Source organism: Equus caballus, chromosome 2, assembly GCF_041296265.1.
Source record: "Equus caballus isolate H_3958 breed thoroughbred chromosome 2, TB-T2T, whole genome shotgun sequence".
Lineage (NCBI taxonomy): Eukaryota > Metazoa > Chordata > Mammalia > Perissodactyla > Equidae > Equus > Equus caballus.
Window position 1 is genome coordinate 36,907,440 of NC_091685.1, and position 22,747 is coordinate 36,930,186.

Consider the following 22,747-nt stretch of genomic DNA (forward strand, 5'->3'; position numbering starts at 1 on the left):
GAGTTTAGCCGGGCCTGGCTCCAGAGAGGGTGGGCACATTGCCAAGACATGCAGTGGGCCCACAGATCTGTGGGATACCTGGTCAGTATGGCACACCACTCGGCATGCAGAACGAGGATGTGAGTACCCCTGGTGGTCGGTTCCTGGGAGGTGGGGGGTCATCATACCCTCAGGTCTGGTGGGGACAAGATCTGCCCCTCTGGGCTCCAAGGAGCAGGGGGCCAGCTCCATGCTCTGGCAGGAGATGGGGCCAGCCAATCACAGCGCGGCCCCGGTGGCTGCCTCCTCGAGCTCGCTCAGCAGCTCTTCTTCATCATGGTGGGCAAACAGCTGGTCAGCAACGTGGAGTTCATCGTGCTGTGAGCGCAGGAGCTGGGGTGGGGCACAGGGTGGGCCTCGTCAGGCTGTGGGGAGGGCTTTTATGAGGGCGAAGCAGAAACCCTCTTGACTGGGAGTTAGGAAACAGGGGCACAAGGCCCAGCGCTGCCCCTTGTAAGCTCGGTGGCTTTACTTCTTTCTAAGCCTTCATTTCCTCACGTGTAAGATGGAGACGATAGTATCACTCCCAAGGAGTTGAGAGGATTAAATGAGATGCTGAACAAGAAAGAGGAGAGCTTTCCAGTATTTTGGGGAGAGGAGGGGGTTCCAGAGACCAAGAATGACCACATAGGGAGCACAGAGTTAGGATCACTGGACTCAAATCAACCAGTGTGCTAGAGGCCGGCCCAGTGGCGCAGTGGTTAAGTTTGCACGTTCTGATTCTCAGCGGCCCGGGTTCACAGGTTCGGATCCCAGGTGCGGACATGGTCCCACTTGGCAAAAGCCATGCTGTGGTAGGCGTCCCACATATAAAGTAGAGGAAGATGGGCACGGATGTTAGCTTAGGGCCAGCCTTCCTCAGCAAAAAGAGGAGGATTGGCAGCCGATGTTAGCTCAGGGCTAATCTTCCTCAAAAAAAAAAAAAAAGGCACTGGACTCTAGAGTCCAAAAGACTGCATTGGAACCTCGGCTCCACAGCTTACAATCTGGGGAGGCTTGGGCAAGGTCTTCGAGTTTCTGTTTCCTCATCTGTAAAGTGGGAGTGATCATGGTGCCTGCCTTTAAGGGATGTGGGAGGATAGAAATGGCATTGTTTGGTTTCCTGGCTCCTGGCCCAGGAAGCTGAAGGCCTGGTGGCAGCAGAGGCAACTGGCAGGGCTGCGGGACAGCCAGATGGCGCAGGAGCTGGGGTGCTGCGGGGAGGACTATGGGCACCTTGAGTGTGAGGGTCTGTTTGATGAGTACCTGGAGATGGGTGAGCAGTGGCCCACCAGTACCAGGCCTAGCAGGGTCCCTGGGGGCTTGGCTCAGCAGGGGAGGCGACTCTGGCCTGACACTCCCTACCTCCCGGTGCTGCAGTTTAGGTTTATTACCATCTTTGTGGCGGCCTTCCCATTGGTGCCCCTGTTTGCTCTGCTCAACAACTGGCTGGAAATCCAACTGGACGCCCACAAGCTCGTGTGTGAGTACCGGCGGCCGGAGGCTGAGCAGGCACGGGCATTGGGATCTGGCTACTCCTGATTGAGGCCATAGCCCACCTTTCCATCATCGTGAATGTGGGCGTGGCGCAAAGAAGGGTCATACAAGGTCAGAGGGGGAAATGGAGATCAGAGACTGGGAAGGGGGCTCTGGAATGGGGAAATGCAGGCTGAGGCTGGAATTCAGAGTCAGAGATTGGGAAATAGGGGCAGAGGGCCAGGATCCCAGGAGCAGACTCATCCTGCCTGCAGAGTGGATTTGGGCCCAGGTGGGGGTGAGTTAGGAGATTGGGTCCTGAAGGCCCTCCCGCCCGGCAGGCTTTCCTCTTCGCCTTCACCTCGCACTTCCTGCCGCGTCTCCTCTACCGGGACTAACACCACAGCCACCTGCGCGGCTGTGTCAACCTCACGCCGGCGCCCCCGCCTCCTGCCTATCTTGCTCAGGGCTGCCGCACGCCCTGAGGCTGGGAGACCCACCAGGCAGGAGACCCAGCAGGCGGGGAGCGGAGCGCGGAGGGGGCGGGACCGTCTGGGAGGGGAGGGGCGCTGAGCTCGGTTGGGGTGGGGCCTGTCTGGGAGGGGTGGGGCGCTGAATCTGGAGGCGGGGCGGTGAGCCTGTGGGAGGGGTGGGCGGGGTCTAGCTGGGAGCGCCGGAAGCCGAGTTTGGGGGGCGGACTGGTGGGCAGAGCGGGCTGGACGAAAGCGCTGAAGGGGCAGGGCCAGGGTCGAGGGCCGGGAGGGGCGGGAGTGCCCGGCGCCGAGTCCAGAGCCTCGCGACACCCCGCGCCCTCTGCAACCCAGCGCCCTCTGCAACCCAGGTACAAGGCCTTTCGCGGCGCGCAGGGTACCTCACCTCTTCTACTGGAAGTTGCTGGCTGTGCGTCTGGGCTTCATCATCGCCTTCGAGGTAGGCTCAGCCATCTGTGCGTCGGACGCACCTGAGTTCAAGTTTGGGTTCTGCCGCCGACCTGCTGTAACCCGGGATATGTTATAGAATAGGATTTACTTCATAGGGTCGTTCTGGAGACTCAGTATCAAGCACTTGCGCAATGCCTAGCACATCGTAGGTGCTCATTGAGTTAACATCGCTGCTCTACTAATGTTGTTATCTCTTGGCAAGGAAAGGAAGCATACTCCCTCCAGCTTTGCTCAGGATCGTCTTTCTCTAGCCCTACTTCGAACAGGATCCCTAGTGTTAAGGGGTTCGAATTATACCTCTGTGTCTTTGGGCAAATGACAATCTCTTTTTTTTTTTTTAAAGACTTTTATTTATTCTTTTTTTTTTTTTGAGGAAGATTTGCCCTGAGCTAACTACTGCCAGTCCTCCTCTTTTTTGCTGAGGAAGCCTGGCCCTGAGCTAACATCCGTGCCTATCTTCCTCTATTTTATATGTGGGACGCCTACCACAGCATGGCTTGCCAAGCGGTGCCATGTCCGCAGCCGGGATCCGAACCGGTGAACCCCGGGCCGCTGAGAGGCGGAATGTACGAACTCAACTGCTGCGCTACCGGGCCAGCCCCAAATGACAACCTCTTTATGCTGCGGTTTCTTCACCTGTAAAACAGGAGTAGTAATTGTACTCACTTCATAGATTTGTTGTGAGGATTAGATGAATGAATACCCGGAAAACCCTCAAATAGTGCCTTGCATTTAGTGAGCGCTCCATAAATTAAGATTGCTAAGGCAATTATTCTCTTTGGCCCCCCTTCTCCCCAGCACGTGGTGTTCTTCTTCTTGCGCCTCATCAGCTGGCTCGTGCCCGACGTGCCAGCCGGACTGGCCACCAAGATAAAGCGGGAGCGCTGCCTGGCCAAGCAGGCGCTGGCTGTCAACAGCGAGGCGCTGCTCTGGGTCCGCGTGGCCGGCCGAGCCTGGTCCGACCCCTGACCACGCCCCCTAGAACCGCCCCCAGACCGTAACTCAGCTCTCTTGCCCCGCCCTCTGGTTTGGCCTCGCCCAAAGGGAGGATTGGCCAGATTCCTCCGATTATCGCTTTGCCCGGCCCTTCACCAAGCTCCGCCCACGCCACGCCCTCTTTTACATTAATCCCAACAGAGTCCCTCCTGCTCTGGAGGGCCAACCTTCTCAGCCTGACCAAGCCATGCTTTGTGTCCGCTGCAGCAGGAGCGCTGTCCCTGGAGCCCAGGATGCAGAGGCGAGTGAGCGCGACTGCCCTTCCAGGACCCTAGGTCCCCCAGGATGCTCCTTCGATTGGAGTCCTCTGCCTCCAGCTAGGGGTCTGGGCAGCACCTTGGCCAGCGGCCCCAAGGTCCCCCCAGAGCTGGGAAGAGAGGATTAGGGTTCCTTGGGGACCCCTCGTCCTGCATTGCCGCCCTCTCCTTGTTTCCCATCTCCTGCCCTTGTGCAATGCTGACAATAAACTTCTCTCTGCACCCCAGCTTGCACCTCTCCATGGACACCTAGCTCCCCCCAGCACTGTGCAGTGTCTCCTCATTACGTGACAATGCTCTGGGGGGCCAAAGTGTACGAGAGGAAGCGGAGGGACCTAATCTCTCTGAACGGAATGGTCTCCAGTTGGTAGGGGAGAGTTCATTGGGGTCTGGGCCCTGGATCCCCTGCCCTATATGTTCATCGAGGCCTCTAGTGTGTGAATAACAATAACAGGGTTTATTTAGGTCAGCTGAGACACCTCCCAGGGGACTTTCACACACTTTTCACCAGATCCTCCCCAAAGCCTGGTGAGGCAGTACTGTGCAGTGGTTAAGGACACAGGTTGGTGGTGGAGCCAGACAGACCTGGATTTGATTATTAGTTCTGACTCTTATTAGCTATGTGACCTTCGGCAAGTTATTTAATCCCATATACCTCACTTTCATGATCTGTAAGATAGGGACTTCACAGAGCTGATGAGAGATTTAAATGGGATAATGCCAGTGACCTAACCTATACATGCCTCACGTCCTCATCTGATAAGTGGGAGCAGTAACAAAATCTACTTTGTAGGGTAGTGGTGGAAATTAAATGAATAAATAGGGGTGAAGTGCTCAGAACAGTGCCTGGCACCTAGTGAGTTACAATAAGAGTTATTAGCAGCGTGAATATTAGCTTTCTGGTAGAGGAGGCTCTTAGAAATGGTGAGATGGATCATTCCAGGCAGAAGGGGAGGATGGGACATTCATGAGGAGTGGTGACGCTGGAAGCGCTGGCCAGGATGATGCTAGATGCGTCACAACACCAACTTTCACGATTTCCGTCTCCCAACCTAAGAGACTAGTGTCCCCGTTTTATAGATGCTGTAGTTGGCTCAGAGAGGGTCAGCACACTGTGGAGTTTTCAGGGTCTCTGAAGAGCCCAAGGTTTGGGAGGTTCTCTGTGAAGCTCCCAGGATGCTCCCCAGCCCCAAGGACCCCCTGAGCACATCTCACATTTGAGAAGGTCCAGAAGAGGGGTGACCTGTCTCCTGGGAGGAAAAGCAGTGCCTCCCTCTTCTTTAGGATGTCGGTCTGGGGTCCTTCTGAGCCTCTCCTGGGCATAGGACTCCCATTGTTCCAGCCCCCCTCTTGTACCCCAGACTGGCCAAACCGGTTCTGGGGAAGGGGGGCGGGGATCAGGCACGTTGAGACAGCCGCCCGCCTGCCCGCCTGCAAGGTTCCCTCCACCTTCGCCTCCCCCTCCGCGCCCCACACAATAACCAGGAGCTTGCATTGCCCGGCTCAGGGGCCATGCTGACATCGCCCCCTGAGGACCTGGCTGCAGCCCCAGAGTCCCCAGGGTGGTCTGGAGGCCTGGACCGTGCCGGAGGCCAGACGGAACTCCCTGGCTGAGGTAGGGCCCCATTCAGCTGCCAGCAGCCCCATCCTCCTCCCGCCACTCTTCCCGAGGGAGTCCTTTGTGCTGCCTGCCTGGCCTCTGATCCTGGCCCCCACCCACTCATGGCCTCCTGGGGCTCTGCAGCCTACTTGGCCTGGATCCCCTTTCTGGGCATGACCTCCCACTTGGCTTTGTCCCTTAATGGGCAGAGGGGTCCTGGCAGGATCCTTCTCTTCTGGGCAGCAAGGCAAGGGATACCAGGGAGGGGGCAGGGAACAGCTGGGCACAGGAGGCCAGAGGCACTTTCCCTGGACCATGGTAGCGTCCAGGGACCCTGTCTGCCAACTTTGCCAAGTGGGCCCATTGTCCATGTGATTAGCAGTGCCCACTGGATGGGACCCTCCTTGGCCCCTGCCCATCCTTCTTGGCCGATAGAGACACTCGTGATGACACAGATTTGCTAGAGGGGCAGCAGGAGGGCCCTTATGGGCCACTTTACAGATGGGGACAGACTCTGACTTGCCTAAGGCCACACAGCTGCTCTGTGTCAACACTGGGCCTTGAACCTTGGCACGGGTTTTCTGCTGTGGGTTCCAGAATGACCCTTGCCTAGTGGGACTAGACTATCGTGTGATCGTGTCTTGGGCAGGTAATATCTCTGCTATCTGGGGCCAGTTCTCTTCCTGAGATTTTTTTCTAGCAAACATGAGCTACACGCTATATGAACACAGCTCTGCCCCTCCTTGATCCCCAGCCTTGAGGTTAAGTGGGCCACATCCCTGAAAGGCCTCAGGGCTGGCTTCCCAGCTAGATAGGTCATTCCCTTTGCCCCTGGCCTGGATAAAGGTGGAGGCTGGCTCACGCCTGACTTTCTCCCTAGGGACCTGCCTTCAACTGCGTCTCCCCAGAAAGCCTTCCATCACCCCTCCCACGACATTCACCCAGCCTTCTCCTCTGAGGCTTTAATAGGGGGTGCTCCTGCCCCAAGGGTTCCATGTTTTTGCTCATTTATCTCTGCAACTGACAAGGGTGGGGAGGTTCCTCCCTGCCTCCAGGGGCTTCCAGAACCCAAGTGAAGAGAACCTCCCAGGAGACGAGGGAGAAGGGGCGCGTGTGTATTCTTGCATGTGAGTGCCCAGAGAAGCAAGTGGGACTTCAGTGCAGAGGACTTCTGACTCCTGGAGAGGGAGGCCTGTCTGGTGGCAATGGTCCCCTGTGTCTCCTGCCACGTACTCCTACAAAGTGGGGTGTGTCTTAGCCTCACTGCCTCAATTTCCCCATCTGTGTTAAGGCCCGAGCCATCCCCCTGACCAGAGAGAGACTAATAATAATACTCAGAACAATCGCTATCAACTACAAAGGTCCCACGGAGTGCTAGGTGCTTCACGTGCATCCTAACTAATTCTCATATCAGCCTTATGAAGCTACCGTGACCATCCCATTTACCAGATGAGGAAACTGAGAGACTTGCTCAGATGGACAGAAGTTTAAGGTATAAGCTAAAGCCGTCCCTGCGCGGCGTGAGGGGGGCCTGGAGGAGTAACTGTCCCTTAGGAGCAGCCAACCTCTGCCCCCCTACCACACCACCAGGAAGGGATGAAGAGAGCAGAGGGAAGCAACTCTCTTCTCCGCTTTGCTCAGCTTCTCTGAGGGGCTGTGCAGAGAGAGTGGGGCCCAGTCACAGACCCTGCCGTTCTCCACTGGGTCTTCTCCTCGCTCCCTGTCTCCCAGGGTCTCTGACACAGTCACTGTGTCTCTCAGGCCAGCCTTCTCCCTATCCGTGTGCACTGGGTCCCTGGGTATTTCAGCTGAACGGTTAGCTAGTACTTCCTCCAGGAAGGCTTCCTGGACTGCTCAGGTTGAGTTGAGCCCGGCGCTCTACTCTGATGTTTCCTCTGGCTTGGCTCTTGCCAGCTGGGATTGTGGCTGTTTTTGCTTTCGGCTCCCCCACTAGACTGGCAACCCAGCAGGGCACAAAATGTTTGTCTGGCTGTCTCCCTGGGTTTTTCTGGGCTTTACCTCTGTCTCTGAGTATCTGGTCTATCTGAAATTGTCAGTGTCGCTGTCTCTCTGTCTCCATCTCTGGGGCCCTGAATGTCTCAGCATCTGTGGTTTTCTGGTTTTGAATGTTTTGGGGTCGGTTTCTCTGGGCCTCTATCTCTCAGTCTCTGTCTCCTGGGTCTCCTGGCCCTGCCAGGCTGGGCACTGCCCCTTTGGCCCAGGGGGCCTCTGGGGGGGTCTGTGCTGCCCGGCCTGCCCACAGCGAGGCCAGGCTAGGGTAGGCCCCCGCCCAGCCCGCTGCCGGCTCCCTCCCTCCCTGCCCGCTTGCCTCACCACAGGGTTTGATGAATCAAACTCTTTGTCTGGGTGGGATCTCCCCCAGCCAGCTGGGCAGTGAGAGGGCTTCCCCTGCCGGAGCAGCCAAACACCAGCAGCGGGCCGCGGCTGAGAGGTGAGGGGCTGCAGGAGGGCAGCCAGTGGAGGGCCACGGGGCAAGGGCTGTGGGGGCTTGGACCCCTTGATCATTAGGCCTGTCCTGAGGCTCTGGCAGTCTCCCTGAGGATGACTTCCTGCCTAGAGAGGATCCTTCAGCCCTGGCCCGATCCTGGGACTCGGAGCCAGGATAGAAAGAACCCCTCTCTCACCACAAGCTGAAGGGCTGGGGCACCTCCCTGCCCTTCTCCTGGGGTGGCCCAGCCTGATCTGGGTTGTGGCCCGCCTGCCAGTCTGTGATCCTCCCAGCCAGCTTGGCATGGGTGTGGGCACCACTCAGAGCTGAAAACCGTAATGCTGGGCCTGGGAGGGGAGGTGGGGGCACCAAAGCAAGGGCTTCTGGGCCTGTGTGTTTGTCCGCATCCTGGTGCATGAGTGTGAGAAACTTGAGTGGACTTGTAAACATCTGATGGGTCAGCATGTGTGAGTGAAAAAAAGTGTCTGTGTGAATATATGTGATTGTGTAAAAAAGTGTATGTGCGTGTGTGAGGCTGAATTTGAAATATCTGAGTGTGTCTGTGAAAGTGTGTATGTCAATGTGTGTACTTGGGAGAAAATGCATGTGTGTGCATGGGACATACATGGATTTGTGTGACAACGTATGTATCTGCATATCTGACCATAAGTCAGTGGGAGTTAGAAAATGTACAAGGTGGTTAAAAGCACAGACTCAGGAGCTAGACTGCCTGGGTTTGAATCCTGGCTCCGCCATTTACCAAGTAACAACCTCTGTGCCTCGCTTTCCCCTCCTATAAAATGGGGATAATAATAGCATCAACTCGGGGTTGTTATGAGGATTGAATGAGATGATGTGTGTAAAGCAGTTGGCCTGTCATTCAGTCAGTGTTAAGTATTAGTTATTACTGTATAATTAGGGGTGTGAATGTGCTTGTAAAGATGTGTGGACACATGTGTACACAAGGGTTAGTCCAGGACTCCAGGACATGATGGCTCACTGGCCAGCTCTGCTGTCCCGTGTCTGGCTTTGACACCTTCTCCCCTGCTGGCCTAGGTGGGTGGCAGAGCAAAGGAGGAATGGACTGTGGGCCACCTGCCACCCTCCAGTCTCACCTGGCTGGGCCGCCTGGCACTGCCCGCCACCCAGTAGCTGTGTGCCAGCAGGAGAGTCTGTCCTTTGCGGAACTGCCCACCCTGCAGCCCCCAAGCCCTGTGTGTCTGGATCTCTTCCCCGTCGCTCCAGAGGAGCTGCGGGCTCCTGGCAGCCGCTGGTCCCTGGGGACCCCTGCTCCTCTCCAAGGGCTGCTATGGCCACCATCTACAGGAGGTCCAGACAACAAGATCTCCACCAGTGGGGGCATGCGGCCCAACAGGGCTGGCAGCTGGCCACACTGTCCTAGTGCCCAGCCCCCAGCTCTGGAGGGACCCTGGAGTCCCCAGCACCCACAGCCGCAGCGCCGGGCCAGCCATGGCTCAGAGAAGAAGTCAGCCTGTGAGTCACTCTGGATGAGGGGGTGGTGGCCCAGCGTGGCGGAGAGGGAGAGGCTGGGTGGCTATGTTAGGACTCCTAAGCCCCAGAGTTCCCCAAACAGGCGGGACAAGGACAAGCAGTAGATTTTAGTGATAAGGGAACAAGAGCTCAGGGAAGACAATTAACTTGTCTGAGCTTACACAGCAAGCTAGTGGCTGTCCTGGGCTCCTGGCCCTTTCCCCACTGCAGTCAGGCACTGCTCTCTCCACCCTTCTTGTTGATCCCATTTCTCTGGGGATCAGATCCCGGCAAAAACATTGGCCTTTCCTTTGGGCACAACCCCCAGATGCTCGAAGCCATAGGGAAAAACATTGGCCTTTCCTTTGGGCATGTCAGCCAGATGCTCGAGGCCACAGGGAAAAACATTGGCCTTTTCCTTTGGTCATGTCAGCCAGATGCTCGAGGCCACAGGGAAAAACATTGGCCTTTTCCTTTGGGCATGTCCCCCAGATGCTCGGGGCCACAGGGCAGCAGCAGGGAGGAGGTGGGGAGAGACCCCAGAGGATGCCAGCATGTGCTCTCACCCCACCTCCCTGCAGGGCGCAAGATGCGGGTGTACCAGCGTGAAGAGGCCCCTGGCAGCCCGGAGGCCCATGCTGTCTTCCTGGAGCCTGGCCAGGCAGCGGAGCAGGCCCTGAGCACGGAGGAGCCTCGGCCGCTGGGGCTGTCTGGGCCCACCCGAGCTGGCCTCGAGGGGCCTGAGCGGAGGCGCTTCTCAGCTTCTGAGCTCATGACCCGGCTGCACTCTTCCTTGCGGCTGGGGCGGAATTCCACAGCCAGGGCACTGACCCCTGGGTCAAGCCCTGGAGCAGCTCGGGAAGGTACCAGCTCCTCCCCTGGGCCCTAAGAGCAGGTCATGAGCCAGATGCCCACTCACTGGACACCTGAGACTGGGTGCTGGTCAGCTGGGTGCCCAGCGCCACTCTGGGGCCACCCACCCTCAGCTCTTACCCTCTCCAGGGAAAGCATCTGGAAGGGAGTCGCGCAGTGTAGAAATGAGGGTGGACGGTATGGCGATGCCAGCCCCTGTTGACACGAGCGGGGGCCAGGGCGGCTGGTCCGAGCCCAGGTACCACCTCCCCCTGTGGGCTCGGGTCCAAGGCGGGGTGCCGGCGTAGAAGGGCTCTGACACGCTCCCTTTCCTAGGCTGGACGCGCAAGAAGAGCCGGCTCTGGGTTCTGGGAGCGCCAGCGAGCGGCGCCAGTCACGGTTCCTCCTTAACTGTACGTGGGAGGAGGTCACGCAGGAAGGTTTGGGGGTCCTGGGAAACCAGGGTTTGGAGAGCTGCGAGGTAGGGATGATGTGAGGGGGAGAGGACTGAATTCTCAGTGTTTAGCACAGGGTTAGCACGCAGTTGGTGTTCAAGCAGTGTTCGTGGAATGAGTGAATGAATGAATTCCCTGTGTCCCGCTGTCCCGCCGTCGGAAAGGCTTGCTAAGAGAGGCGGGCTTTGGGGGGAACAGGGGAGGAGCGCGGCCGTGCTGGCGAGCGCCCCACGGCCCTCCCGCCCCTCTGCCCGCCCAGCCGTCCTCTACCAGGAATACAGCGACGTGGCCAGCGCCCGCGAACTGCGGCGGCAGCAGCGCGAGGAGGAGGGCCCGGGGGACGAGGCGGAGGGCGCGGAGGAGGGGCCCGGGCCGCCGCGCGCCAACCTCTCCCCGAGCAGCTCCTTCCGGGCGCAGCGCTCGGCCCGAGGCTCCACCTTCTCGCTGTGGCAGGACATCCCCGACGTGCGCGGCAGCGGCGTCTTGGCCACACTGAGCCTGCGCGACTGCAAACTGCAGGAGGTGGGCGCCGGGACCCGGCAGGGCTGCCAGTCCAGGAAGGGGGTCCTGGGGCCCGGAGGGCATGGGGCAACAGAAGAGGCGGGGCCAAGGGTTCGTGGTTCCCCGACTGAGCCCGGTCGGGACCACGAGGGGACCAGGTCAGTGGGACTGCAAATTGCAGGAGGTGGGCTTGGGACCCAGCAGGGAGGGCGGGGCCACAAGAGGGCGGGGCCGGCGGGACTGTCAATACGGAAGATGGGTACCAGGACCTGTCAAGGTGAGGCTGGGTGCGGGCGAGGGCCGAGGAGCCCAGGAGCCGAGGAGCCGAGGAGCCGAAGGCTAGCGGAGAAGCGGGCGCGGGGGCGAGGCCTACGACAGGGCGGGGCCAGAGGAGGGGCGGAATCAGGCTGGGCCTAACGAGGTGGGATCTCTGACAGCAAGGACATGGGACGGGTGGGGCCATCCGGAGTGAAAACGCGTGGTGGGGACGGGGCCCGCGGGAGAGCGGGGCTGTGGAAAGACGCACCTGCGAGAGGCAGGGCCATCGACTGACTAGGGCTGGCCCGCTGGGCGGAGCTAGGGGCGCAATCGAGGACTCCAGTTGGGTTTGAACAATTGCGCGCGGCAGGAGGCGGGTCCCCCACCCTGCCTGGCACCAGATCAGGGGTGAAGCTAGAGAAGGGGTGGGCACGAGGTGCGGCTGTGTCTTAGCAGGTGGTGTCTGGGCCTTAAAGGGGAATATGAGAGGTAAGGGTGCCCGGAGTTGGCTGGCTCGGCCCTTTCAACCCCGCGTCCACCCCGTCTCAGGCCAAGTTTGAACTGATCACGTCCGAAGCCTCCTACATCCACAGCCTGTCGGTGGCCGTGGGCCACTTCTTAGGCTCGGCTGAGCTGAGCGAGTGTCTGGGGGCACAGGACAAGCAGTGGCTGTTCTCCAAACTGCCGGAGGTCAAGAGCACCAGCGAGAGGTGAGGGGGTGAACTGGCCTGGGGCGGCGGGGCGCGGGAACCGAGCCCGCAATTGGCCGGGCTCCCATCTTGCCCTGGCCCTGACGCCCTGCTGACCCCTCAGGTTCCTGCAGGACCTGGAGCAGCGGCTGGAGGCAGATGTCCTGCGCTTCAGCGTGTGCGACGTTGTGTTGTGCCACTGCCCAGCCTTCCGCCGCGTCTACCTCCCCTATGTCACCAACCAGGCCTACCAGGAGCGCACCTACCAGCGCCTGCTGTAGGGCTGGGGGCTCTGAAAGTGGGGAGGGCAGAGGGGGTCTCAGGCAGGAATAGGTGCAGAGGACTGGGTGAGGAAGGGTGACCTGGGAGGTAAGGGGTTCCTGAAAGGAGCTCTGTGACTAAGATAAAGCTAGACCCACCCCCATGGGGCCGGAGGGTCCTGGAGAATCTGAGAAGGCACCTGGAGAACCAGTGGAGCAGCTGGGCTCGTGGATCCCAGGAGTTCAGGCCCACCCGTGAGCCCAGACCCCTCCCAATTTTCCAGCCTGGAGAACCCCAAGTTCCCTGGCATCTTGGCTCGTCTGGAGGAGTCTCCTGTGTGCCAGCGTCTGCCTCTCACCTCCTTCCTCATCCTGCCGTTTCAGAGGATCACCCGCCTCAAGATGCTGGTGGAGGTACCTGGAGGGCACAGGCTGCGGTGATGGCTGAGCGAGGGGGGTGCTGCCATGGCCTCCGCAGCCTCTTCTGGGCACCCACACTTGGGCAGGGTGTTGGGGGAGGTCAGGGCCTGCCTCATTGCACTGACCCCACCCTCTAGAACATCCTGAAGCGGACAGCACAGGGCTCTGAGGATGAAGACATGGCCACCAAGGCCTTCAATGCGCTCAAGGAGGTGAGCTCAGTAGGGCAGGGGCCGCCTGGCTCTTGAGGGCCTCCCTGGAACCCCAGTGTATCTCCGAAAGAGGCCTGGCCTTCAGTCCCCAGGTGGGAGTCTGAGGCTGGGTTCCGGGAGCCGGGGTTGGGGGGTTCCAGGTGACCCACCCGCGGCCTCCCCAGCTCGTGCAGGAGTGCAACGCCAGTGTGCAGTCCATGAAGAGGACAGAGGAGCTCATCCACCTGAGCAAGAAGATCCACTTTGAGGGCAAGGTGACTGTCCGTGGCTAGTGGGACAGGCACACAAAGGGGCAGCTCTTGTCCCCTGCTTTCCTGGGGGCTGCAGGCCGGTTCATCACTGCCCACACCCTCCCTTCCCCTGTCCTGTGCTCTCTGCCTGCTGCCCTGGGCCTGACCTGTGCCCTCCCCTGCCTCCTCCACCCTCCCAGATCTTCCCGCTGATCTCTCAGGCACGCTGGCTGGTTCGGCACGGGGAGCTGGTGGAGCTGGCACCACTGCCCGCGGCGCCGCCTGCCAAGCTGAAGCTGTCCAGCAAGGCCGTCTACCTGCACCTCTTCAATGACTGCCTGCTGCTCTCCCGGCGGAAGGAGTGAGTTGGCGAAGGGCGGCGGAAGGTGGATTGGAGCTGGGCTTCCTTCTTCCCTACCAATGGGCTCACAACCGGTCCATCACTGAGCCTGTGGTAGGCTGTGCTGCATGGCGCCCTGAACCCTGGGGGTCCTGCAGGAAAGTCAGAATTCGAGGCAAGTCCATCTTCCAGACCCTTGAGAATCAAGGGCTGGACTGTGTGCAGAAGGCTTGAAGCTGCTCTGAGCTTAAGCCGCTTAGAGCAGAGGTCAAGAGCACAGCCTTGGAGTCCCTGCTCTGCCCTGGGTCATAATCATAATAGCTGAGCGAGTGTCTGGGGGCGCAGGACAAGCAGTGGCTGTTCTCCAAACTGTCCGAGGTCAAGAGCACCAGCGAGAGGTGAGGGAGTGAACTGACCTGGGGCAACGGGGTGCGGGAACTGAGCGCCTGTTCTGTGCCAGACATGCTTGTGGATTATTTCCTTTAATCCTCCAAACTTCTCCCTGGGAAGGAGGCTCCTTGTTGCTCTCGAGAGCTTGGAGCTAGTACGTGCGGGAGCCAGGAGGAGGCCGGGTCTGTCTGATGCCGGGTCCCAGACTTGTAACTGCTGCACCATCCTGTCTTCCATCTGTGAGATACAGACTACCGTGTAGGAGGGTCAGTGTGAGAAAAATGCATGAAAAGAGCTGAGCCCCGTGCCTGGCTCGCAGTGGACACGACTCAGTGTTAGCTGTGATTATTGTGAGTTTGGGATGAGGGAGAAGATTTCCTGAATGAGGGAAGCCTTGCAGCTGGGTGGGATGAAGGATGGACATCTGATGCTATGAGAAGAGTTTATTCTTGATTTATTCATTCATTCAATAAAGCATCACTGAACCCCTGTTCTGTGCCGGGCCCTCTGATGGGTGCTGGGGACATAGAGATGAATGAGACTTGTTCTCTGCTCACAGGAGTTCTTAGACCAGTGAAAATACATCCTCATAGCCACCTGGTCAGGGTTTTGATGGAAGGGTGTACTGGTACTGTAGCATTCCCTGATGTGGGGTGAGAATCGGTAAAGCTTCACAGAGGAAGGGACATTTGAGCTGGGTTTTAAAGGATAAGTAGGAGTTTTCCAGGTAGAGAAGGAGTTTGGAGGGATATTGCAAACTCACAGTAGGGTATAAGAGCAGAGTGTGTTTGGGGGATGATGAAGCTTACTGTGGCTGGATTTGTAGAGGGGAAGGGCAGGCAAGGGTAGTTGGGATGTTGAAAGTCATGGTAGAGAGGTTGGATTTTCTTTCTTTTTTTTTTAAGATTGGCACCTGAGCTAACAACTGTTGCCAATCTTCTTTTTTTTTTTTTCTGCTTTTTCTCCCCAAATACCCCCGGTACATAGTTGTATATTTTAGTTGTGGGTCCTTCTAGTTGTGGCACGTGGGACGCCGCCTCAGCATGGCCTAATGAGCGGGGCCATGACCGCGCCCAGGATCTAAACTGGCGAAACCCTGGGCTGCCAAAGCAGAGCATGCAAACTTAACCACTCGGCCACGGGGCCGGCCCCTTGGTTGGAATTTCTGAGGGCAGTAGGGAGCATGAAAAGTTAGGCAAACGAGTGACGTTTTGCTCCTGGCCAATTTGGAGAATAGACTGGAAGGCGAGAGATCAGAATGGAAGCTCTTGCAGCTGCCTCGGTGAGAGCAGATGCTCCGGAAGGGGTAGGGACTTGGGGAGAAGGGGATCCTGGGGACAGTGAGGAGACAGACAGACAGGATGGGCTGCTGGTTGGATGTGGGGGGAGGGGAGAGGCGAGAGTGACGACGGAGCTTCCTCTTGGGCGCCGTGGTGGGGTCTGTCACTGGAAGGGAACAGTGAAGGGATCTGCTTTGCGTTGGGAGAAACTGAGTTCTGTTTAGGCAGGTTGAGATGAAGGACGCATGGACCCACCCACCCACCCATCCTTCCCACAGGTTGGACCCAAATTGTGGGCCAGGCGGTGTCAAGCACAGGGGTCAGTGGCGAACAGGAGACAAAGTTCAGCTCCTAACCAGTGAGAGAGAGAGTCAGGCACGGAGCAGTGCAGAGGGCTCATCAGAGTTGCTGCCCATCTGGCTCTTTAGGACAGGGCTCAGTGCAGAGGCTCAGAGGGAAGCTGACAGCAGGCCCGGGGGTCAGGGACCGGGCTCTGTCACCTTCCACCCCTGTCGGCGAGCTGGCAGGAATGGAGCTCCCAATTCCTTTTGGGGAATCTGCTGGGTGCCAGGGAGGTGGTGTCCTGCGCAGCCAAGTTTCCTTGAGGAGGGCGCTAGAGGGGCCCACGACCCCTTCTCCTGCCTTCCGATCAGAACTCACCTGGTCCTGGGCAGGGGGCTGGGCTCCCGGGCGCGGGCCAGGCTGACCTCCCTCTCCTGGCCCTGCAGGCTCGGGAAGTTTGCTGTTTTTGTCCACGCCAAGATGGCCGAGCTGCAGGTAAAGGACCTGAGCCTGAAGCTCCAGGGCATCCCTGGCCACGTGTTCCTCCTTCAGCTCCTCCACGGGCCGCACATGAAGCACCAGTTCCTGCTGAGGGCCCGGACGGAGTGAGTGGGCCTGAGGATGGGGAGAGAGGACCCCCACACCCCGGGCAGGCACAAGGCCTTTATCTCTGGCTTCAGCAGGGTGGCATAAGGCAGGACCTGAGCAGAGCTGGCATCTGGGGGCTCTGGGCCTTCTCTGTTCTTATGCTCAGAGCCGGGCGGGACACAGGCTTGGGGACAGGGCTATCGGATGGGCCCTGGGGTGGGGAAGACATGACCTGGGTCCCGGGTCTGGACGTCGTACCCATTCTCCCAGCCCTGGTTTCACCAGCCTGGCCCTGGGAGACCGCACTTTGCATGTTGTGACAGCTCAGCCTCCTTCCCCGTAGAAGTGAGAAGCAGCGATGGATCTCAGCCATGTGCCCCTCCAGCCCCCAGGAGGACAAGGAGGCCATCAGCGAGGGGGAAGGTAGGAGCCTGCCCCCCACACACCAGGCCCACGTCCCCTGGGCTGGGCACCTCATGGCTCTCTCCCTTCCCTCCCATCCTGGGCGCCATGTTGCCAGCAGGGCTAATGGGGAGAGAGACCACCCGGCCTGGAGCAGCAGGGGGCGGCTCTGCAGAACCTCGAAAGACAGGCGGGATTTACATAGGACAGACCCACTCCATGGGCACAGGTAGCACCCTGGGCCTGACAAAACCTTTCTCTCCTCCCGTTTCATTCCCACAGAAGCTCATTCACAAGTTAGAAAACAGAGGTTCAGAGAGGGAAAGAGACTTGTTCAAGGTCACCCAGCTGGGAAGTGGCAGAGCTGGGCCCGGAACCCAGGTCTGTCTCTGTCTTTGCATCAGTTGCAAAGAGGACAGGAAGTGATGGCCAGGGCGTGTGGGGCATGGGGGTGGTGGCAGCGTGGGGGATCTGCTCAGCTGGAACAGAGGCTTCTCCGGGTGTGAAATGAGGCTGGTAAGCCAGGGTGCAGCCCAATTCGAGAAGACCTCGGTATAGTGGGTACTAGGTAGCCATTGAAGGTTTTTGAGTGGGAGTTAGGGCTGAGCTAAGGAAGGGGAAGGAAGGGAGCTCTTTTCCACCTGGGCCATGCCATGTGTCAGGCTCGGTGCTAGGGGCTTTGTAGATGTGTTTATTTTACTTAATCCTCATGACACTTCTATTAGATAGACTCATGCTTCGTATCTGAGAAAACTAAGACTCAGAAATGTTAAACAACTTGCCCAAAGTCACAGAGCTAATAGGTGGCAGAGCTGGGATTCAAGACAGGTCTGGCCCCAGAGCCTGTGGTTTTCCTGATACTACCAGCCTGCCTAGTGCAGTGGGAAGCTGAGGCCCTGGGCTGGAGCAGATTCTCTGGCTGGAGCTAAGAGTCCTGTTTGGGCTAGGAGGTGGATGGTCAGGGGCAGCCATGAAAAGATCTGGGGAAGAGCACTCCTGGAAGGAGGAACAGCCAGTGCAAAGGCCCTGAGGCAGGAGGGAGTGTGGAGTGTTTGATGACCAGCAGGGTGACCAGTGTGGCTGGGCTTCATGAGTGAGGGGCAGAGGGGAAGGAGGTGGAGGAGCAGAGGTTAGCAAGTGGGCAACGCCACACCTTGCCGGGCTTCGGAGGCTGCGGGAGGACCGTGGACTTTATTGTAAGAGGAGTGGGAAACCCTGGAGGGTTGTAAACGGGGGAGTGATGTGGCCTGAATCCCAATTGAGAAGGGCGGACTGGAGGGAGCACCCGAGTACCATCGGGGCAGATGATGGGGCCATGACTGTTTTGTTGGCGCAGGCCTGGGGGCAGTTGGACATTGGCCTAGAGGTCAGGGGCAAGGAGCTGGGGAGGCGAGAGCCCTGGGAGCAGAGGCAGTGACTGAAGCCCAGAGGGACTGGATTCACCTTGGGCTTGTGTCCAGGGTGAGAGAGAAGAGTGGGCAGAGGAAAAGAAGCAGCAGTGGCTGCTCTCCCACCCCTCACTTCCTCCTACTGCCCATCCCTGCCCACCCCCATCCTGCCCTGGGGACCCCCTCACTCTCCCTCGGGCTCTCAGACCGCCCCCAGGTTCAGTGTGTCAGGACGTACAAGGCACTGCAGCCGGACGAGCTGACCTTAGAGAAGACTGACATCCTGGCGGTGAGGACCCGGACCAGTGACGGTGAGAGGGGCCTCCTGGGAAGGCCTCCCTGATGGGCCCAGTGGGCGGGAGGTAGCTGGATGGCTAAGACATCACAGGAAAAGGTTATGCAAGTGTTGATCAACCACAGCATGCAAGAATCAAGTTAGACAAGAGGAGGAACTTCCTGCTTATAGACATGTAGGATCAAGAGTGACTGACGGGGGAGAGTGGGAAATACCCTTCTTGGCGGATGTCAGGAAAAACAGGTCAGAAGTTTATCTACAAGACTGCCAGAGGCAGGGTCCTTCCTGGAGCTGGGAGATGCTGCGATGATGTCACCTCGGCCCCAGGGGTGCAGACGAGGCTTGCATCAGGGCCTAGGTATTCCCTCGAAGACCTGGCCCTGGTGTCCCTTAGATGCCACTGATGTTGCTCCCGGCCTGTGTGCCCCTAGGCTGGCTGGAGGGGGTCCGCCTGGCGGATGGTGAGAAAGGGTGGGTGCCCCAGGCCTACGTGGAAGAGATCGGCAGCCTCAGCGCCCGCCTCCGAAACCTCCGGGAGAATAAGCGCATCGCGAGTGCTGCCAGCAAACTGGGGGAGCCCCCCGTGTGATGGGCAGCCATGGCCTGGCCCCCTGCTCCCCGGCCGGCTCCTGGATGGGTCTGGAGGGGCCTGCAGTGTCTCCATGCCACAAGCCCCTGCTGCTGAGACTTCTGGTCCGTGGCCTGGCCTCGGGAGCGCAGGCTGGACACAGGAGGGAGTTACCTCGAGAGGGTCTCCCCCGTCCTCGTGCTCCTCACTGTCCACACTTCTGGCCGAGGGCAGCTCCTCCCTCTGGCGTGGGGGCCACAACGGGTGACCTCTGATATCGGGCAAGGACTGGGGCCCTCTCCCTTCCATGCCTCCACCCGGCCTGACTCTTGTCCCTCTGGCAGGGGCCTGGCTGGGAACGGCTCTGGTGACGATGGGTGCTGGGACCTATATATCTACCTGGGGTCTTCTGGCCAGAGCCTGTGTGGGGCCTGGTTGCCGGGACTTGTCTGTAAATAAACCCCCCTGATGCCTTGGCTTGGAGTCCGTGAGCCCTCTGATGCTGTCCCCTCCCCAGCCCCGTTTCCCAGCTGTAGATCAGGAGGGTCTCTGGCTGCCTCCCATTGTAAATTTGCCCTTCTGTGAGTTCACCTCTTAGCCAGAGGTGGGTGAGAGGGGCGGCATATCAGTCAGACTGCCTTGGGCTGCAGTTAACAAATCAGCAGATTCAAATAGGCCTAAACATTAAAGAGAATTTATTAGTTCTTGTATTTGTTTCTTAAAGCTTCTGTAACAAATTACTACAAACTAGGCAACTTAAAACAACAAAAGTTCATTCCTTCACAGTCCTGGAGGCCAGAAGTCTGAAGTCAGTATCATTGGGCCAAAATCCAGACGTCAGCCAGGCCGTGCTCCATCCTATAGTGGAGATGGGCCCTAGGGGAGAGTTGTTCCTTGCCTTTTCCAGCTTCTGGTGGCTGCTAGCATTCCTTGGCTTATAGCCGCATCACTCTAATCTCTGCTTCTGTGGTCACATTGCCTTCTTCTCTGTATGTCTATGTCGAATCTGCCTCCCTCTTACAAGGATACATGCAATTGCATTTGAGGCCCACCCAGATAATGTCCCCATCTTATAATCCTTAAATCTCATCTGCAAAGACCTCCACCCCTATTTTTATCGTATAAGGTAACATTCACAGCTTCCAGAAATTAAGACATAGGTATCTTTTGGGGGGCCATTTCTCAGCCTACCCACAGTTCTCACAACTGAGAAGTGTAGAGGCAAGGTTGGCTTCAGGTAAGGCTGGATCCAGTGGCTCACTGATGTCACTGAGGACTCAACTCTTTCCATTTCTTGGTATTGTCTTCATCCTAAGGCTTCCAGGGGCTTCTTCACAGCCAAGATAGAAGAAGAGAATTGTCTTTGTCTCAGCATTCCCTGTCAAAGTCCTCTGATTAGACAGCTTCGATCTCATGACTACCTCTGGGCTGATCACGGTGGCCAGGTTATGATGTGTGCTGATAGACCTAGTCTAGGTCGTGTACTCTATCCCTGGAGCCAGGTTGGGGAGTTATCTTCCCTGGAACCCTGTGGATCCCCAAGTGGAATTTGGTGGCTGCTGCAAAGGTGAGGTAGATGCTGGGGAGACCAGTGTTCACTGAAACCCAAGTCACTCAAAAGAGGGGAAGGACCTGCGAATAATGAGCTTGGAGTGTTCCGGGGGACAGGAGCATCCTTCATCCCTCAAGAGGAGGATGTGGGGCAAAGAAAAGAGATGAGTTGGGGTGGTCGTAGAGGGCAGACATGGGCAGACAGGGAGAAGTCAGGCCCGTGAAGACTCAGGAGATGACTTTAGTGTGGGAGGGTGCAGGGAGGGCGGAGGGTGTGGGCAGAGGCAGACATATTTGAACTTGAATTCTGGTTCAGACATTTAATTTTTAAAAATAAAGCTTTTACTTTGGAATAACTAGATTTATGGGAAACTTGCAAAGATTGTACAGAGAGTTCCTCTCGCCCCTGTCCCGGTTCTGCCCGTTGCTGACATCTTCCGTTACCATGGTACAGTTGTCAAAACTGAGAAACCGAGCTGGTACGTGACTATTCACTGAAATTCAGGTTTTCTTCACGTCTCACCAGTTTTTCCGCTGATGTCCTTTTTCTGTTCCTGGATCCCATCCAGGATCCCACATGGCCGGTGGTTGTCACGTCTCCTTAGTCTCTGTCTATGACCGTTTCTCAGTCTTTCCTTGGTTTTCGTGACCTTGACAATTTTGAGGCGTTCTGGTCATTATTTGTTTGTGAGACTGCCCCTCGGTTTGAGTTCATCTGCTGTTTCCTCATGACTGGGCAGGAGTTACCGGTTTGGGGGAGGGCTACGGCAGAGGCGGGGTTCCCCTCTCATCACATGATCTAGGGAGGCACACGACGTCCCCGGGCTTATTCCTGGTCACGTTAAGCTTGATTACAGGGTTAAGCTGGTGTCTGCCAGGCTTTCCCACTGTGAGGTTACTGTTTTCCCCTCTCCATCCTTGGTTCTTTGGAAGCAAACGATCCCATGCTCAGGTTAGGGGAGGCATGTTCCCCTTCCTGGAGGATGCATCCACATGTATTGTTTGGAATTCTTCTGTAAGGAAGGTTTGCTTCTTTCTCCCCATTTATTTAATCAATCATTCATTTCTATCAGCATGGACCCATGCCTTTATTTATCTTATCCTTTGGGATACACCTCAATGCTCAGTTATTTGACCATTGGGAGCTCTTTCAGATTAGCTTTTGTGTCTGTCTGACATCCCCTCATCCTTTTGGTTTTTTGAGCACTTGCTTACCTTCTGGCACCATGAGATGCTCCAGGCTCGTCTTCCCTAAGGAGCACGGTTCCTTTTACTGGAGTGTGGTATTTAGAAACCAAGATCTGAGTGCTGGGTGTGCTCATTGCAATTGAGATGTCACTGCTTCCAGGCCCTCCCATCGGACGGAAGTAGGGAATAAATATATAATGTGTGACACTTGATGGTTCTCACATCTTCCAAGTGGGGATGGTGGTAACAGTACCTACTGCGTGCAGCCACTGTGAAATAACGTATGGAAGGTCAGCCCAGTGCCTCATCCATAAGAAGCTGCCCCAAAGCGGTGGCTTTTATTGCATCAGAGCTGCATGACAGAGCATGGGGGCCCTTGTGAAGTGATGAGGTCTCTGTCCCTTGAAGATTTAAGAAACTCAGAAAGTCCAGGAATGGGACTCCTGCACTGAGTCAAGACCAAAGGGCCTCTCTGCTTCTTCCAATGCTGAATGTGCTTGGGAAGAGCCAAGGCTGGCACGGGATGGGGAAGCAGAGGAGACAAGCTCCCTCACTCAGCCAGCCCTGGCGCAGCTGGGTTCTGGCTGGCACCCGAGTCTGGGCTAGGCTGCTGGAGGCTGGGGAGGGGGGCGGCTGGCTTTGGCGTCAAGCTGCCAGGCAGGGAGATCAGGGCTGCATGACGACCCAGCAGACCCACCTCCCTCATTTCCCACCTGCCCAGGAGGAATATCCAGGCAGGACATCTTGGGGGAGCCCCTCTCTCAGTGGTGCCTGCCTCTGCCCAGTAGGCCCTGCCTGGTATGTGGCCTTGGCCAAGGACCCAAGGTCATGCCCCTGCTTGCTGCAGGAGGAGAAGGAAAGTGGGGGTGGTATTGGGCAGGACAAGAGACGGGGGTGGGCATGTCTGGGGCAGGGGTTTTGGCCCCTGAGGCTGTCTGTTCAGCCAGTCTCCAAGTTATGCATGTTCAGGAGCCCAACTCAATTGCTTCCTGAAGCCTCCTTCCCACCCTGTGCCAACCCCCTTCTCTGCAGTGACAGAGGGGTTCCTGCTGTCCACCACTTCTGTCGTCCCCAAACTCCAAACCTATTGTTTAGCAGATTTTATCCTGAAATGAAACTATTGAGAAAGAAACATATTCCATTGTTCATTTTCAGGGCATGCTGAGGTTTCAGTGTGAACCGAGAGCCAAAGCTTCAGCCCCAGCAGGCACTTGCTTCTGGGGCAGCCAGTGTGAAGCCCCACAGCACGAGATGTTCGCCTGTTTCTTTTCTGATTCTCTTTCTCTCTTCCTCCCTCCTTCCTTCTCTTCTTCCTCCTTCCTTCTCTCCTTCCTTCCTTCCTTCCGTCCTTCCTTTTTCTTTCCTTCTTT

At 57.6% G+C, this 22,747-nt stretch overlaps 1 protein-coding gene across 14 annotated transcripts; it reads left to right on the forward strand.

The window, feature by feature from the left end:
• The first annotated feature begins 1,161 nt into the window (after positions 1-1,161).
• Positions 1,162-19,348, forward strand: ARHGEF19 (Rho guanine nucleotide exchange factor 19). 14 transcript variants are annotated; one of them, XM_070260896.1, is made up of 20 exons: positions 1,399-1,501; positions 1,836-1,997; positions 2,336-2,424; positions 3,234-5,303; positions 6,703-7,740; positions 8,794-9,231; positions 9,810-10,091; positions 10,231-10,339; positions 10,417-10,493; positions 10,795-11,057; positions 11,844-12,004; positions 12,108-12,260; positions 12,528-12,657; positions 12,801-12,875; positions 13,040-13,129; positions 13,306-13,466; positions 15,844-16,002; positions 16,329-16,408; positions 17,982-18,086; positions 18,502-19,348. In XM_070260896.1, exons 6-20 carry the CDS (start codon positions 8,817-8,819, stop codon positions 18,657-18,659), a joined length of 2,418 nt encoding a protein of 805 aa, XP_070116997.1. In that variant the 5' UTR covers positions 1,399-1,501; positions 1,836-1,997; positions 2,336-2,424; positions 3,234-5,303; positions 6,703-7,740; positions 8,794-8,816; the 3' UTR covers positions 18,660-19,348. The 14 variants fall into 14 exon arrangements, with proteins under 14 accessions (XP_023491457.2, XP_070116991.1, XP_070116997.1 ...); XM_070260898.1 differs by having other exon boundaries at positions 6,703-6,780; XM_070260891.1 differs by having other exon boundaries at positions 3,234-7,740.
• The last annotated feature ends 3,399 nt before the right edge of the window (positions 19,349-22,747 follow it).